Source organism: Drosophila miranda (genome assembly GCF_003369915.1).
Source record: "Drosophila miranda strain MSH22 chromosome Y unlocalized genomic scaffold, D.miranda_PacBio2.1 Contig_Y7_pilon, whole genome shotgun sequence".
Taxonomy (NCBI): domain Eukaryota; kingdom Metazoa; phylum Arthropoda; class Insecta; order Diptera; family Drosophilidae; genus Drosophila; species Drosophila miranda.
This window is the reverse complement of record NW_022881652.1, coordinates 37,227-54,655: the sequence shown is the minus strand read 5'-3', so window position 1 is coordinate 54,655 and position 17,429 is coordinate 37,227. Positions and strand designations below refer to the sequence as shown.

Genomic DNA, 17,429 nt, shown 5'->3' with positions numbered 1-17,429 from the left:
AGAAAGTGAAGTGGGGCCACGCTCAAAAGTATGCTGTCTCTTCTTTGTAATTCTCCCTAACTTAAAATTTGATTTGCAATCCCCTGTGAGTTCGTCAACTTGATGTTTTGTTGGCTGTAATGCGGTATGTGGTCTTCAGTCCCCTCTAATACCCTTGCCGCCTGCTTAGGGCAGACGACTAGGAATGTAGCATGTACATGTGGGCGGGCAGTTTATAGGGGGCGTAGTTGTGTAATGCGAAGACTAGCATTTTTGGCTCAATTTAGGCCGTAGTGGTGGTGTGGCGGCAACTGGTGCTGATTTGAAAGTCGATTTGAAACCGATAATCAATTGTCAGCACCGTTGCCCGCCGAAGATTTATCACAGATTGTAATAATTTTGTAGTGGGGTGTCGGAGAACCGCACTAATTACGAAAATAACAATGGGGTGTGAAGAAGGGGTTAAAGAAATGAGATCGAAAATTCAGAAAGTGCAGTGTTGCAACACGTAGTCAATTGAGGAATAGATAAAGAGAAAAGGTAAACAATGCAGGTGCTTTGTGTGGAAAATAAGAGGAAATACACTAAATAAAAAGAGACAAGCACTTGCAGAAATAACAATACAGATAAGTAGTAGACTGGAGTGAAGACGACGGAAAAACAGGTAATAAAAGAGATACTACACTGGAACAAAGACTAGACAAAACAGGTACAATTGATTTACGTTTACAATATTACAATAAACATAACAATTTAAAATAATGTCTATATCTTTCTTATAATTACAGGGAAGACAAGAAACAGCGGAGCATCGGCCGGCATAGCAAAACACAATGCTTGTAAAGACATTGCGTTGCATATCGGCCGACCCCGTCGTCCCCCCTGGTCGACGAAATTGGCGTCATCCGAAGTCGTCAGAAGTAGGTGCAATTAGCACCTCGTCGTCGTTGTGGCTGTGGCTGCCCTCTTGGAGAACCAGTGGCACTGGTCCGGCCACCAGCTGGGAGCCAGGAGTAGACGGCACACATATTACTGTGGCGACACGGGTCCGGCCGCCAAAGTGAAATGGATGTGAGTGTGTGTGTGCGTCGGCAATTGTGGCCCTAATGTAGAGCGAGTGGCACTGGTCCGGCCACCAGCTGTGGGCAATGGCGCACAACGACACACCTACTCGAACGGCACAGGTCCGGCCGCCCAAGTGTAATGGGTGTTTGTGTGTGTGTGTCTGAATGGCTGGCGGTAAGTATTTTGAGAGCACTTTTTAATCGTATGTGTGGCTGATGGATTTTTCCTTTTCCAGGACCATAGGGCACTCTGAATGCCATGGCACTGGATCCGGCCACCAACTAAGGACGATGGCGGACACGACACACATAACTCGAACGGCACAGGTCCGGCCGCCCAAGTGTAATGAGGGACTCCATTGAAAGCATCCGAGCGCTCTACGAGCTGGTGGCCATCCAGCTTCATGACGATAGGGCAAAGGCGGTGATCCGTACCCACCAGTCCTCCCAAACTTCGCCGTTGTTTAGGATAGCGGTGGAGGAAAAAAGGAAGCAGGAAAATGGGAAAGCACCGAAAAACAAGAGGAGCAAAGGGGTGGACACCCAGACGAAAACCTGCGCGGTTGGAGTGGATGCGAAAACTCCAACTCCAGGAGATAAAGACACAGGGGAGACACCGACGGCGCCTCCGAACAGGGAGTGGAGGAAAGTTGAAAGAAGGCCGAGAGTTAGGAGCCTTCTAGGGTGATGACGGAGAAGGCACGCCCGGATGATATCATCATAGCGGCGAAAGACCCGAGCAGCTACGCAGAGATTCTGCGAAAGGTAAAAGGAGACGAGAAGCTACAAGGGCTAGGAGAGGCGGTGGCAAGAATCCGCCGCACCCAAAAGGGGGAACTCCTGCTCCAGCTCAGCAAATCAGGAGAGGTAACCTCGTCCTTCCAGAGTCTGGTCGGCGAGTCGCTAGGGGACGCAGCAGAGGTCCGCGCCCTCCAACAGCGAGTCATCGTTGAATGCAGCGACTTGGACGAGGTGACCACCAAGGAGGAGATAAGGGACGCCCTCATGTCCCAGGTCCAGTTGGCAAACGTGGCACTGGACGACATATCAATAAGGAGAGGGTACGGACAGACGCAGATTGCAACTGTCTGACTTCCGACAGAGGACGCCCGCAGGGCACTCAAAATAGGAGGACTGAAGGTCGGCTGGGTAAGAGGCAGACTTAGGGAAAGGGTCAGCGTCACCAAATGCTTCCGCTGCATGGAGTTCGGCCACATGGCCAGACAGTGTAGGAGCGATGTAGATCGTTCTAAGCTGTGCCGGAGATGCGGGAAGGAGGACCACCTTGCAAAAGACTGCGACAAGGACCCCCAGTGCATGTTCTGCAAGGGAAAGAAGGAAGATTGGAGGCATATCGCAGGAAGCGGCAGGTGCCCCCTCTTTAGACAGGCACTTGCAAAGAGGATAGGATGAGGTGCATGCAGCTGAACCTTAACCACTGCGAGGCGGCACAGGCACTACTGAGCCAGGACGCCAGGGAGAGGAAACCGGACGTGGTCATCGTATGCGAACCATACAAACCGGTGCCAGGCAGCGGTTGGGCACAAAGTAAGCGCAGGAAGGCCGCGATCTGGGGCGTCGAGACCCCGCCGCTCGATGTGGATTCGTCAAAGGAGGGCTTTGTAAGAGCTAGACTCAAGGGTGTAACTTTCTACAGTTTTTACGCACCGCCGAGTTAGGACCTGTCGCTTTTCAAAACTATGTTGGAACACATTGCGGAAGACACTGGTGGGAGGACACCCTTTGTCATCGCGGGGGACTTTAATGCGTGGGCCGTCGAATGGGGCAGCAAAGAGACCAACGCAAGAGGGTACTGCCTACTGGAGCAGTTCTCGTCTCTCGACGTCGGACTGGCAAACGACGGGAAAAAGATGACCTTCTGCAGGGCGGGAAGATCCTCAATAATAGATCTGACCTTTCTGAGCAGTTCGCTATGTAGACATTCCACCTGGAGAGTGGGTGACGAATTCACATTTAGCAACCACCAGGCGATACACTTTGAGCTCGGACAGCGCAACAGAGTCCCCAGGAAGCCAAAAACAACGGGCCAAAGTGGAAGGATAGTCTACTGGACGTCGCAGCCTTCTCGGACTCCTTCAGGCAACACGAGTGGAACCTAGCTGGTATCTCAGCGGAGGAAGCGGCACGGGAACTGACGCAGAGGATAGCCGACGCATGCGATCAGTCCATGCCAAGGAGGAAGCCGAGGAAGACGAGGAAGACCTTGCTACTGGTGGACGCAGGAAATAGGCGAGCTTAGAAGGGCTTGTCTCCGAGCGCGACGGCGTGCCCAAAGAGCGAGAGCCCGCTACGCCTTTGAAACCAGGCAAGAGGAATTTCGCACGGCAAAACACGGGCTGAAGGTGGCCATCAAGAAGAGTAAGAGCGACTGCTTCCGCCACATATGCGACGAAGCGGAGGTAGACCCCTGGGGTACTGCTTATAAAGTAGTCACCAAAAGGATCAGAGGAATAAGCACTCCTACCCCGACGTACCCGCAACTGCTGCATAGGATTGTGACAGCGCTGTTCCCCAGGCACCCGCAGAAGGAAGAAGCTAACCTGGACCAGGAGGAACCACCATACGAGCCAGTATCTACACTGGAGGTCATAAAAGCAACCAGGAGAGTTGGCGACCGGAAGGCACCCTAAAGCTCGCGGTGGCCACCCGACCGGAACCCTTTGCGGAGACTTTCAACAGTTGCCTCAGGGAGGGAACATTCCCAAAACGATGGAAGAGGCAGCGTCTAATTCTGCTGCCCAAAGGCAACGATACGGTCGGCAAGCTGCTTGAAAGAGTGCTGTACAACAGGCTTCTAGAGTTCGTGGAGGAAAAAGAAGCACTCTCAGAGGCGCAATATGGATTCCGGAAATCCCGCTCGACCGTGGACGCCATCATGGCGGTAGTTAGCATCGCAGCGAAGGCCATAGAAGGAACAAGATGGAGGTGGGGCACCAAGGAGTACTGTGCCATCGTGACGCTGGACATCCGAAACGCTTTCAACTCGGCCAACTGGTCAAGGATCGAGACGGCGTTGTACCGAATCGGGGTACCGGTATACCTTCTGAGGATGATCTCCAGTTACTTCTCGGACAGGGTGCTGAGCTACGAGACGGACCAAGGAGAGATAGCGTACGAGGTTACGGCAGGAGTCCCGAAAGGATCAGTCTTGGGGCCGCTCCTGTGGAACCACATGTACGACAGCGTGCTCAGACTGCAGCTACCCCCAGGTTGCCAGCTAATCGGTTTCGCTGACGACCTGGCCCTAGTCGTTGTAGCTAAGGAGGTCCAGAAAGTCGAATTGGTAGCCAATACAGCTATTGATCTAATTTCTGGATGGATGTGGGAAGCCGGTCTGGATCTGGCTGGCCACAAGACGGAAGCAGTCCTCATCACGAGCAGGAAGAAGACAGAGTACGCCACAGTGCGAGTAGGAGCAGACCTGATAAAATCGCAAGACTCCAAGTATTTGGGAGTGATGTTGGACAACCGCCTAACCTTCCGCTCGCATGTGGAGTATGCTAGCCAGAAGGCAGCGAGGATGCAAGGAGCTCTCTACCGCATGCTTCCAAATGTTGGTAGACCAAAGACTGGATGCCGAAGACTGATGGCAAGCGTAGTGTCCTCCATCCTTCTCTACGCAGCGCCAATCTGGGCGGCAGCGGTCATAAACAACCAAGGCCTGCGAAGGAAGTTAGCTGCTCCATACAGGCTATCTCGGCTTACAGGACTGTGTCCGAGGACGCAGCACTAGTCCTAGCGGGTATGATACCCGTGGACATACTGGCCAGGGAGATGAAAATAGTGTACGAAACGAGTACGGCGCAGGGAACCATAGGCGGCACGGCGGCCAACCGCAATACAGCGCGACAGGCCTCCATCGAAACATGGCAGGAACGGTGGAATCAGAGCGTCAAAGGGAGGTGGACGCATAAACTGATCAGTAGCGCGAAGGAGTGGATCGGAAGGAGCAGAGGCAACGCGGACTACCACATAACGCAATTCCTAACCGCGCATGGGGGCTATCGTAGCTACCTATATAAGTACAAACACGATACCAGCCCATACTGCCCTACGTGCCCAACCGCAATCGAAGACCCGGAGCATGCACTCTACGGCTGTAAGAGATACGCAGCATGGACGGAGAATATCCCCCCAGCAGAGTTGCTGGTTAGCTTTATGACAGCATCGGAGGATAACTATATATACGTGTACCGTCTCATCAAGCGCATCCAGGATGACCTGAGACGATGCGAGAAAGAGCGGCATGTAGCGGCCTAGAATAGGCCCCCCTCCCCGCGAAGCAATACCTAACGGTGATCCCGCGGGGGAAGAGGTGTGTATGTGTGTGGGGTGGTTTAGTACGTATGACTTGACTAGAGCAAGGAATCGTGCATGCCAATGGCACGGGTCATTGGTATCTCATGAAGATTTCCACTCCTCATGGCGCATCCATGAAAAAAAAAAAAAAAGTGTAATGGGGGGTTTGGGGGGTGGGTCTGTTTTTGGCTATTCTAGCAATCACCAACGCACTGCATTCGATTTGAATTTGTCCGGCCGTATGATTTTGCAAGTGTGTATGGCAGCATTTTTATTCGTTTATGTTTTATTTAATGGCTTTGATGGCGGCAGCGTCCGTTGTTCATTTTTGTTGTGGCATGCGAGTGATATGCATTTGTCATTTAATCCAATGCAGTGGCAGAGATGTGTCCAATTAGTACACAGCGTTCCAGGATATCTGGTTGTCAAGATGGTACCTCATGTTGCGGGCGTAGGCCTTAATGTCATCCATGGAGTCGTCATCTGTCCACATCTCATCGTCATCATTTTCTTCATCCATTTCAGGATCCGTCTCTGGAATGGCGGCTGGCGTTGGCCCTAACGTTTTTTGTGGTGGCTGTGATCGTGGTGGTTTCTTTGACCGCCTGGCTGCTGGAGCTGGGGCAACCACTGTTGCTGCTGCCATTGTTGGTGGATTTTCCGATGTTTCTGGAAGTGCTGGAGTTGCCGTCACTGCCTGGGATTGGATGAGCGAGTTGAGTAGTGACATCATCACTTCCAGCCTCTTTTCCAATCGCGTCATCCTCTGCGTATTCTACAACAGTGCCTGGCTGCAGGATCCCTCGAAAGATTGGCGTTTCGGCTGCATCTTCTGCCGGGAGCGGATGTTGGCAAGCTGCTGCTGCTGCTGTCGCTGTTGTTGTTCGCGCTGCGGCTGCTGTTGCAGCTGCTGTAGCTGCTGCTATTGTGCCTGGGAACGGCTCAATGGCTGCTCTGGACGTAGTCGCCCAGTGCGTGGGCCAGAGGCAGCAGGCGTCTGTTTTTTTGTCTGTATTTGCTGCTGCTGCTTCTGCTTCTGCTGATGTTGTTGTCCTCTTCGTCGCCCAGGAGAGGAGACATTGAGTGGCGTCCATGCTGCCTGCTGCTGCTGTCCGCGCCAGGGATTGGCTGGCGTTTGAGCTGGCTGTTGCTGCTGCTGTCGGCGCCCTGGATGTGCTGGTGTTGTTTTTGCTGGTGGCTGCTTCTCTGGCAATGGCTGCAGAAGCGAGCTGCGCTTGCGACGCAACTCCTGCATGGCCACTCGGTGCGACAGAAGGCGGCCCCTTGCTGCCTTGAATGCCGGACATCCCTTGTAGGCGCTGATGTGGGCGCCCTGCAGACGAATGAACGCCTGCAGTAGGTGCGGGTGTGCCCAAAAGCCTGACATCTGTGGAACTGGGCTGGGTCCACCGGCTTGGCCTGCCTCTCAACGATCACCAACTGGTTGTCCAGCTGGGTTAATTGGAGGACATCGTGCTGGCTTTCATCCGGCGTGGGGGCTATCTCCAACTCGAACTGGTCGAGTGGCTCTCCATCGGATCTCGCTTTAATGGCTCTAATAAATTTAACTGAATAGCCCAGTTCGGCCATCTGATTTGTTATTAGTTGGGTGCTTGTGGAGTGGTGGAGATCTCGCACGACGATCCGTAGCCCACGGTCACTCTTGTGCTTGTGTGTGTAGTGGCCAGTCATCGCCTCGTTGCCGCCGCCATCGCCCAGGATTGCCATGATGGCATCCCTGGTAGCCGACGTAGCCATGTCGCGGGCCTGGATACGGACACCATTGCGGCTGATGAGCTTGGTGTGATAGCTACTGTTGCCCACCCTCGGGTCATTCTGCAGCTTGTCCAGAATGGGTATAATGTCGGGGACAGCTGGCAGAATGATGGGGGGGGGGGGGGGGGAATAATTGTCGTTGGTTGGTGCTGTCGCTGCAGCATCCGAATTTGTCTGGCATTGGGCATACTCAGGGAGGGCAGGTGGAGCAGCCCAACGCCGCCGCCGCTGCTGCTGTGGGTTCCTGTGCCGCAACTACTAGTTGCATTTGCAGGTGAGTGGAGCATTGGCAGTGGCAGGGGCAGGGGCAGGGGCGGGGGCAGGGGCATTTTGTGTAATTGTCCGCTGATGTTGTTGCTGGTTTGATTGTTGGTGATGGTTTTGAATTTGGGGGATATGGGATTTGCTTTAAGAGAATTTAATTCCATCTTTGTAAACACTCAAGAATGTGATAGTGTTAACACATGTAACAAAATCCATGTATTAGATAAATTTTTAACTAAGGGTAAAGAAGAATACTCGAATGAAGAAATAACGAGGGGGAACGTTGTGAGTTGCTGCGGACACCGCAACTCTACAGTTATACCCGATACTAAGTCAGTATGGCTCTCCTCCGGCAGATGCCGCTAATATTAAACGACACGACAAAGAGTGCGTGCGAGAGAGACAGAAAATCAGTCTGAGCGTGACGTCGGGCGCTGCGTGGCCACTGCAAATTGATTTCTTGCTTTTGGCTACAAAAATGATCCGATCTGATCCAGATTCAGCAATCTGATAGATATAGTCATTATCTATGATTCTGCGTTTTTAGTTTTCTCGAATGTGCAATCTTGTGGATGCAACAGATTTTCGTCTTTTGTGGGGGCGGAAAAAGGTGGGGCGAAATTCTGAGATAAACGTTTTATAGTGAGATCTAACAGAAGTGCGGATACCAAATTTGGTTACTCTAGCTTTTATAGTCTCTGAGATTTGTGGATGCCCCAGATTTTCGTCCTTTGCGGGGGCGGAAGGGGGTGTGGCGAAATTTGGACACAAAACGGTCAAGGTCCGATATCACAGGAGTGTGGATACCAAATTTGGTTGCTCTGGCTCTTATAGGTTCTGAGATCCTTGAACTCATATTTTGCAATTGGCAAAGCCGACCATGAAACCTGTGTGTTAGAGAGAGACAGAGCGAGAAAGAATGAAATTGTTTTCTTGATTCTGGCTATAATCATTATACGATCTGGTTCAGATCTTGCACTGTAGAAGATATGGTCATCGCCGATTCTGCGTTTTTGGTTTTATCGTATCTTTAAAAATGTGGATGCCACAGATTTTCGTCCTTTGTGGGGGCGGAAGTGGGCGGGCGAAGTTTTGAAATATTTTTGTAGCAGTGACATATCACAGAAGTCTGGATCCAAAACATCGTTCCTCTAGCTCTTATAGTCTTTGAGCACTAGGCGCTGAAGGGGACGGACGGACGGACGGACGGACGGACGGACAGACGGACAGACAGACAGGTCTCAATCGACTCGGCTATTGATGCTGATCAAGAATATATATACTTTATGGGGTCGGAAACGATTCCTTCTGGACGTTACACATATCCACTTTTACCACAAATCTAATATACCCCAATACTCATTTTGAGTATCGGGTATAAAAACTATATTTTATGAGATTCTGAACAAGTACAGAAAGGACGACTGGAACATTCTATCAACAGATGCCTCAGTTACAGAAAGTACATGTGGCATAGGAATAGTAGAATGGCCTAGTGGAAATATCCACAAGTACAAAATAGAAAACAGATTATCCTCAGTAGGTGCCGAACTCGTAGGCCTTAAAAAGGCCTGCGAACTATGTCTTAAATATAATTACAAAAAGGCTTTGATTTTAAGTGATGGATTAGGAGCTATTAATTTAATTAAAAATAAGAATACAGACTCGTACCTAGTGAACCTAGTGTACCTATTCACAACATAATTAACCAATCAGACATTCAGAAACTTGACATTCTATGGGTCCCTGGTCACAAGCGTGTGGCCATCAACGAAAAGACTGACATAGCAGCAAAGGCTGCTACAAGTGAGTGGTTTACAATAAATATAAAATACAGCTACAAGGAGGCTCAAAGAGAAATTAGGAACTTTTTAGTATACAAATGGAATGAGGACTACAGGACGAAGTGTAGGACGAAGGGATCCAGCCTCATAGACATATTTCCAGACATACCCAGTAAACCCTGGCATTTTTCTCTTAAATGGAATGCTAAAAGCATGACTCAAATATCTGCGAAACGTGCAATGTAACTGAATATGCCGAACACCTGATCTTCGATTGCCAAAGATTTGCCGGGCTCAGAAGGAAATTCAAAATCGTTAAATATTATAACAATTTACATCAATTATTAATAAAAACGAGGGGAACGTTGTGAGTTGCTGCGTACACCGCAACTCTACAGTTATACCCGATACTAAGTCAGTATGGCTCTCCTGCGGCAGACGCCGCTAATATTGAACCACACGACAAAGAGTGCGTGCGAGAGAGACAGAAAATCAGTCTGAGCGTGACGTCGGGCGCTGCGTAGCCACTGAAAATTGATTTCTTGCTTTTGGCTACAAAAATGATCCGATCTGATCCAGATTCAGCAATCTGATAGATATGGTCATTATCTATGATTCTGCGTTTTTAGTTTTCTCGAATGTGCAATCTTGTGGATGCAACAGATTTTCGTCTTTTGTGGGGGCGGAAGGGGGTGGGGCGAAATTCTGAGATATACGTTTTATAGTGAGATCTAACAGAAGTGCGGATACCAAATTTGGTTGCTCTAGCCTTAATAGTCTCTGAGATTTGTGGATGCCCCAGATTTTCGTCCTTTGCGGGGGCGGAAGGGGTGTGGCGAAATTTGGACACAAAACGGTCAAGGTCCGATATCACAGGAGTGTGGATACCAAATTTGGTTGCTCTGGCTCTTATAGGTTCTGAGATCCTTGAACTCATATTTTGCAATTGGCAAAGCCGACCATGAAACCTGTGTGTTAGAGAGAGACAGAGCGAGAAAGAATGAAATTGTTTTCTTGATTCTGGCTATAATCATTATACGATCTGGTTCAGATCTTGCACTGTAGAAGATATGGTCATCGCCGATTCTGCGTTTTTGGTTTTATCGTATCTTTAAAAATGTGGATGCCACAGATTTTCGTCCTTTGTGGGGGCGGAAGTGGGCGGGCGAAGTTTTGAAATATTTTTGTAGCAGTGACATACACACATCCACTTTTACCACAAATCCAATATACCCCAATACTCATTTTGAGTATCGGGTATAAAAACTATATTTTTTGAGATTCTGAACAAGTACAGAAAGGACGACTGGAACATTCTATCAACAGATGCCTCAGTTACAGAAAGTACATGTGGCATAGGAATAGTAGAATGGCCTAGTGGAAATATCCACAAGTACAAAATAGAAAACAGATTATCCTCAGTAGGTGCCGAACTCGTAGGCCTTAAAAAGGCCTGCGAACTATGTCTTAAATATAATTACAAAAAGGCTTTGATTTTAAGTGATGGATTAGGAGCTATTAATTTAATTAAAAATAAGAATACAGACTCGTACCTAGTGAACCTAGTGTACCTATTCACAACATAATTAACCAATCAGACATTCAGAAACTTGACATTCTATGGGTCCCTGGTCACAAGCGTGTGGCCATCAACGAAAAGACTGACATAGCAGCAAAGGCTGCTACAAGTGAGTGGTTTACAATAAATATAAAATACAGCTACAAGGAGGCTCAAAGAGAAATTAGGAACTTTTTAGTATACAAATGGAATGAGGACTACAGGACGAAGTGTAGGACGAAGGGATCCAGCCTCATAGACATATTTCCAGACATACCCAGTAAACCCTGGCATTTTTCTCTTAAATGGAATGCTAAAAGCATCAAGACCATTAACAGACTTATGACGGGACACACATACGACAAAGTCTTCCTACACAGAATCAAAGCAATTGACTCAAATATCTGCGAAACGTGCAATGTAACTGAATATGCCGAACACCTGATCTTCGATTGCCAAAGATTTGCCGGGCTCAGAAGGAAATTCAAAATCGTTAAATATTATAACAATTTACATCAATTATTAATAAAAACGAGGGGGAACGTTGTGAGTTGCTGCGTACACCGCAACTCTACAGTTATACCCGATACTAAGTCAGTATGGCTCTCCTGCGGCAGACGCCGCTAATATTGAACCACACGACAAAGAGTGCGTGCGAGAGGGACAGAAAATCACTGCAAATTGATTTCTTGCTTTTGGCTACAAAAATGATCCGATCTGATCCAGATTCAGCAATCTGATAGATATAGTCATTATCTATGATTTTTAGTTTTCTCGAATGTGCAATATTGTGGATGCAACAGATTTTCGTTCTTTGTGGGGGCGGAAGGGGGTGGGGCGAAATTCTGAGATATACGTTTTATAGTGAGATCTAACAGAAGTGCGGATACCAAATTTGGTTACTCTAGCCTTAATAGTCTCTGAGATTTGTGGATGCCCCAGATTTTCGTCCTTTGCGTGGGCGGAAGGGGGTGTGGCGAAATTTGGACACAAAACGGTCAAGGTCAGATATCACAGGAGTGTGGATACCAAATTTGGTTGCTCTGGCTCTTATAGGTTCTGAGATCCTTGAACTCATATTTTGCAATTGGCAAAGCCGACCATGAAACCTGTGGGTTAGAGAGAGACAGAGCGAGAAAGAATGAAATTGTTTTCTTGATTCTGGCTATAATCATTATACGATCTGGTTCAGATTTTGCACTCTAGAACATATAGTCATCCTCTACGATTCTGCGTTTTTGGTTTTATCGTATCTTTAAAAATGTGGATGCCACAGATTTTCGTCCTTTGTGGGGGCGGAAGTGGGCGGGGCAAAGTTTTGAAATATTTTTGTAGCAGTGACATATCACAGATGTCTGGATCCAAAACATCGTTGCTCTAGCTCTTATAGTCTTTGAGCACTAGGCACTGAAGGGGACGGACGGACGGACAGACGGACGGACGGACGGACGGACGGACGGACAGACGGACAGACAGACAGGGCTCAATCGACTCGGCTATTGATGCTGATCAAGAATATATATACTTTATGGGGTAGGAAACGATTCCTTCTGGACGTTACACACATCCACTTTTACCACAAATCTAATATACCCCAATACTCATTTTGAGTATCGGGTATAAAAAGAGCCGCTACATCTCAGAGAGCTGGCAATCTTCATCAAAACTGCTGGCTTAAACTTTTGACCCCTTTTTTCTTCATCATGTTATAAAGAAATTTCAGTTTATTTTGTAAAACAGTTAAGTAATTTTCCTCTTTTTTTTTATATACCGGCCTGACACACTCGCCAAACTACATCACCAGTATCTGATCAATGTGGCTACAGTGCTACGATCAAAATTCCGATCATCCTTGAGATGATTTAAAACCAAAAAAAAAAAAAAAGTAATAAGAACATTAATAAAGTACGCTTCAGGGTCACACTAAGTGCCCTGAGCAAGTTTACAAATCAAAAAATCACATCCCCAATGTTGGACAGGCAGATGAGCATCAGCGGGATGCCGACGATGGCATAGAAGTCGTTGTCACCTTGCCCCAGTCGGATTTTAAGGTCTTTTAAAGCTTTATTTAGCTGTCACAAAGTTGAAAAGAGTAAACGTGTACATTTCCAAGTGCTGGAAACAAAAGTTTCACACCATATTTTGGGTGGCATCATTTTTACGCGCTAAAAAGTGAATTTTCAGCAGCAGCAGGCACGCAAATCGAATCAAAACATTCAGGTCTATGTGCGCGTTAGGTGAGTGCCCCATCTACGGGTAGTAGATCGCCCAATAAGTACGATTTCCATCCCTGCAGGCCGCTGAATGCACGCGAGCGATGCATACGCTCCGCAGAGGTTGTGGATGTGCTCAATCCACGCGAGATCCTCACACGCCACACCCTCGACTCGAAATTGACGAAGAAGTTTACGTTTGATCGGAGCTTCGGCCCCGAGTCCAAGCAATGCGATGTCTATGCGGTGGTGGTGTCGCCCTTGATCGAAGAGGTGCTAAGCGGCTCGTTGCCCGCCTTGTAGACGTTCTCGCTGCCCGCCAGATCCACCAGATTGAGTTTTCCGATCTTCAGCATATCCTCGCCATCGATGCCGTTCTCACGAATGTGCACCACTATGGAGAAGACGGTGTGGCTGCGCGAGGACTGCGCGTTCATCAGGGTGGTCGCGGTCTTGCGTCGCTCCTTGCCCTTCTCCAGGAGCTTGTAGACATCGTCCTTGCTCTGGACAGTGATCTCCTCGAGGCCCTGGATGATCACCGAACCCTTCTTTGTGCTGTCGTCGAAGATGCGTATCTTTGTGGAGTCATCGGTGGAGAGGAGGTCGCACAGCTCCTCGTTGTACAGCTCCAGGTAGGAGATGCGCATCGTAAACTCAACTTCCATCATGCGGAGTTCGTCGAAAAGGTGACTCAAGGCACGCGGTATGATGCCCACATCAGAGTCCTACAAAAGGGCCAAAAGCCAAAGACAAAAGGCAGGTAGAGCAGCAATTAACGTTTGAGCCGCCTCCCTCGTCCGATTCTAGGAATTAGAAAACTGGTTCCCCTCTACTCACATCTTCCCAAGAGGGCTTCAACTCCGCGGTCTCATTCCCCACCATCGTGTGCGTCTTGACAGTACCCGTCTGTCCGTACGCGAACACCGTGCAATTGTAGCCGCTTAGCACCTCTTCGATCAGGGGCGACACCACCACCGCATAGACATCGCATTGCTTGGACTCGGGGCCGAAGCTCCGATCAAACGTAAACTTCTTCGTCAACTTCGAGTCGAGGGTGTGGCGTGTGAGGATCTCGCGTGGATTGAGCACATCCACAACCTCTGCGGAGCGTATGCATCGCTTGCGTGCATTCAGCGGCCTGCAGGGATGGAAATCGTACTTATTGGGCGATCTACTACCCGTAGTTGGGGCACTCACCTAACGCGCACATAGACCTGAATGTTTTGATTCGATTTGCGTGCCTGCTGCTGCTGAAGTTGCAGGCGTACGTTGTTCGATGTGTCCATTTTACAGCACAAAACTCAAAATTCACTTTTTAGCGCGTAAAAATGATGCCACCCAAAATATGGTGTGAAACTTTTGTTTCCAGCACTTGGAAATGTACACGTTTACTCTTTTCAACTTTGTGACAGCTAAATAAAGCTTTAAAAGACCTTAAAATCCGACTGGGGCAAGGTGACAACGATTTCTATGCCATCGTCGGCATCCCGCTGATGCTCATCTGCCTGTCCAACATTGGGATGTGATGGCCACGTCATTCCGGTGAGCCTCTGCGCGCTGACATCTCCACAGCCGCGTGACTCTGCCGCTAATGACTCCACTCCACACCACTTCTCTCTTTCATAGTTTTCTCTACTGGCGCATCTGCTGCTATGTGTGCACGCGGACGGCCAAGCGGCCGAGGAATGCCCGCTCCAGGCAGCGGTCGGTAAGGGGACAGCGGTATGCCCGCTCCCAGCCGCCACCCTCGTTCCGTCGATCCATGAAGATGACACAGCGATCGGGCAATGACTCCGGGTTCGGTCCCTCCATGGGGCATGCCCATTCCGATCCGGAGCTGCGCATCATGGGGCGGGGCGTCGGCGGCGGCTACGGGAGTTTGGCCACCTCAGCAGTGGAGGACGCAATCGCCGCCAGCAGCAGATTGCGGCACAGCCTCGCCAGCAGCGGCACAACATCTACGGGGTGTAGCGCTTGTAGCAGGGAATGCTGAGTTTTTGTGGCGCCATCTAGTGCTCAGAGTGGCAGGCGAACGACAGGTCAAGGGAAAACCAAAAAGTCGGTAACAGGTCAAAACGTCAGGCTATCTCTGTTGAAAATGCATCCAGGGACCTGTTAGACGATTTACCGCCAGAACGTTGGCGTCCCTATCGGCTATTCCCTCGTGAAAGTCCATTGAGTCGGTTGCGTATCGGTCCGACGAAAAGGAAAAACCAAGAATTTAGTGAAGAGAAAAACTCTAGGGAATCTAAATATCTAAATCCAAGATTCGACTACGAGATTCTTGGTTGAAGGCGAGTGGGCTTTTCAGTCGTCAGAAGCCGTATAGCGCTGACTCCGGTTGGGGTAAGTGCTGCGGGAAGAGAAGAGAAGGGCTAAAGGAGAATAAAGAGTTGTCCCATTTGTAGTCTTGGCGCTTAGTAAATCGAGTTAAGCAGTGCGGATTCGATCGTCCAAGGAAGCCAGCCAGCAAACAACAGCAGCCGCAAGCCTAACAAAGTGGCGTTTAAACCTTTGGGATTGTCAGGAAAGCGCTCAGCCATCGGAGAAGCGAGCGTGGAAGCAGAGGGAGAAGACATTTGAGGAGCGCTCGGTCCCCCCAAGCGGCTAGCTTCCCGAGGCGTTGGCGTCGGCACTTTAGTAGTCGAGCGCGACGCGGCAGATAAGGAGGGCCCGTCCCTTGGTCGCGAGCAGATCGGCGGAGAGAAAGTGTCGATCTAGCACCGTCGGAGATTGGCCGTTTGGCCTTTTCTTTGCTTTCGCGTACCTTTCACCTGCAGAAGCAGGGGAAAAGAATTTGTGCTGTTCCCTTTCGCCCAGGAGGTGGAAAGGAAACATAGATAACAGTCGGGAGAAAGAGAATAGAAAAAAAAGAGGAAGCAACGGATTGACGGAGTAATAGTATTCGTGTTTGTAAATGTGTATTTAATTATGATTTCTGTGCGGAGTTAATTAGGAGAGAGTTAGATTTGATTCCGGTAGTGGCTTCTCGTGACTCTCGCCGATCTGCAAATATGATTTCCCCCAACCTTGTGCCCATTTAAGTGTTCTTCCGCCACAGCAGCCTTAGGTATTCATCGAGGAAAGCGCTTTCGCCGATGGAGCCATAAACTGGAGAAAAGGTATGAGTGGACTTAAATTCTATAATTAATTTTTTTTTTTTAATTTAATTTAATGCGAGTGCACGACCAAGTTGCGCACACTCGCCCGCCAGATTTGCTACTGGCGGAATTTATTTCAGCTTTTTCTTATTACCGTTACATTGGCAATTTACATTTAAGCTTAACTTACAACAATAATGTTTTTTGAATTTTTGCGGGCAATTGACATTAACATTAACATCTAGAGACATGTTTACATTCTATCAGTCTGGCAGCCCTATTTTGACATTCGCAACAATTGACGTACATTTATACAAACAGGTGGTCACAAAGAGATGAGGATTCGACAAATTGCAACATTAATGACATTTATAGACTAATTTAATTCTATTTATTTTCTATTTCAGGTACTGGAGGATCATCGTCGTCGTCTGGAGCAGTGTGGATGGCACAGGGCGCATCCGCCTCAGCGCTATATGTGCACGTGTGTGTGATGCAGCAGATCACGCATCTGCGGCATCAGAATTGGCAGAGGCTGGATTCAGGAGTTGGCGTGAATGTTGATGGTGATGGTGTTTGGCGAGCGACTCTGGTCCGGCCGCCCACGTTGCTTCTACCTGGAGACCTGGGGATTGGCACTGGTCCGGCCAATCAGGGTGCGTTGACCAGTGGAAATGGCCGCAAATGAATATATTCTAAGAATGTCGTCAAATTAGCAGCAAAAGTTTGGTCTATTTGTCGTGGCATCTGCTGGTGGGGCAGATTTGGTCATTTTTCGTGGTTATGTGAGTTAATGTTTTCCATCTGTTTTTAGTGGCTGCCTCAGGACCGACTTTTGGGCTCATCAAAAGACGTCAGAGTAGAAGATACCGTAGGCGTCCATGATCTCCTCCGCTATCTCGTCGTCAAATGAATCGTGGTCCGTCCACATGTCGTCGCCATCGTCGCTGAGTGCTTCGCAGTCCATATCAGAGTCCTCCGATACGGCTGCGGCGTCAGGTTGTGTATTGGCGGCGGGTCTTGGAGGTGTTGGTGCTGCTGCTGGTGTCTGTGTTGGAGGATTGGCCACTGCTGAGCCACTGCCCTTTGCTTCAGTCAGGTTTGTAATTAGTGTGGTAAGTTCTTGCAGTCTTTTCTCAAAATTTTCAATTTTAACGGCGTACTCTTTTAGCATTTAAACACACTTGCCATCGCATTGGACGGCTGGCTGCTGCTGATGCTGGGGATTTCTCGGTGTCTGGAAACGTTTTGGAGTTGGCTGCACCCGTTGATCGCGCTGGCATTGGCGCCCCTTGGCCTGTGGCTGGGAATGATGGCCGCGATGCTGGTGCTGCTGCTGGTGCTGCCGACCCAAATTGTGTCCGCGCTGC

The 17,429-nt window shown here is 49.1% G+C and overlaps 2 protein-coding genes across 2 annotated transcripts; one reads left to right on the top strand and one right to left on the bottom strand.

Moving 5' to 3' along the window:
- Positions 1 to 13,186: 13,186 nt before the first annotated feature.
- Positions 13,187 to 14,371, bottom strand: LOC117195201 (kinesin-like protein Klp61F). The gene is made up of 3 exons (XM_033399843.1): positions 14,156 to 14,371; positions 13,796 to 14,096; positions 13,187 to 13,683 (listed from the first exon to the last, which is right to left on the bottom strand). The coding sequence occupies exons 1-3, from the start codon at positions 14,242 to 14,244 to the stop codon at positions 13,198 to 13,200; spliced, it is 876 nt and encodes a 291-aa protein (XP_033255734.1). The 5' UTR covers positions 14,245 to 14,371; the 3' UTR covers positions 13,187 to 13,197.
- A 110-nt stretch (positions 14,372 to 14,481) lies between these two features.
- Positions 14,482 to 14,951, top strand: LOC117195188. The gene is made up of 2 exons (XM_033399829.1): positions 14,482 to 14,500; positions 14,585 to 14,951. The coding sequence occupies exons 1-2, from the start codon at positions 14,484 to 14,486 to the stop codon at positions 14,949 to 14,951; spliced, it is 384 nt and encodes a 127-aa protein (XP_033255720.1). The 5' UTR covers positions 14,482 to 14,483.
- Positions 14,952 to 17,429: the final 2,478 nt, after the last annotated feature.

Excerpts from the sequence above, each read along its gene's own strand:
- LOC117195201 (XM_033399843.1), bottom strand. The coding sequence starts at position 14,244 with ATGGACACATCGAACAACGTACGCCTGCAACTTCAGCAGCAGCAGGCA. Across the intron at positions 14,097-14,155 it reads CAGGTCTATGTGCGCGTTAG|GCCGCTGAATGCACGCAAGC; the intron begins GTGAGTGCCCCA and ends CCATCCCTGCAG. Across the intron at positions 13,684-13,795 it reads TGAAGCCCTCTTGGGAAGAT|GACTCTGATGTGGGCATCAT; the intron begins GTGAGTAGAGGG and ends GCCCTTTTGTAG.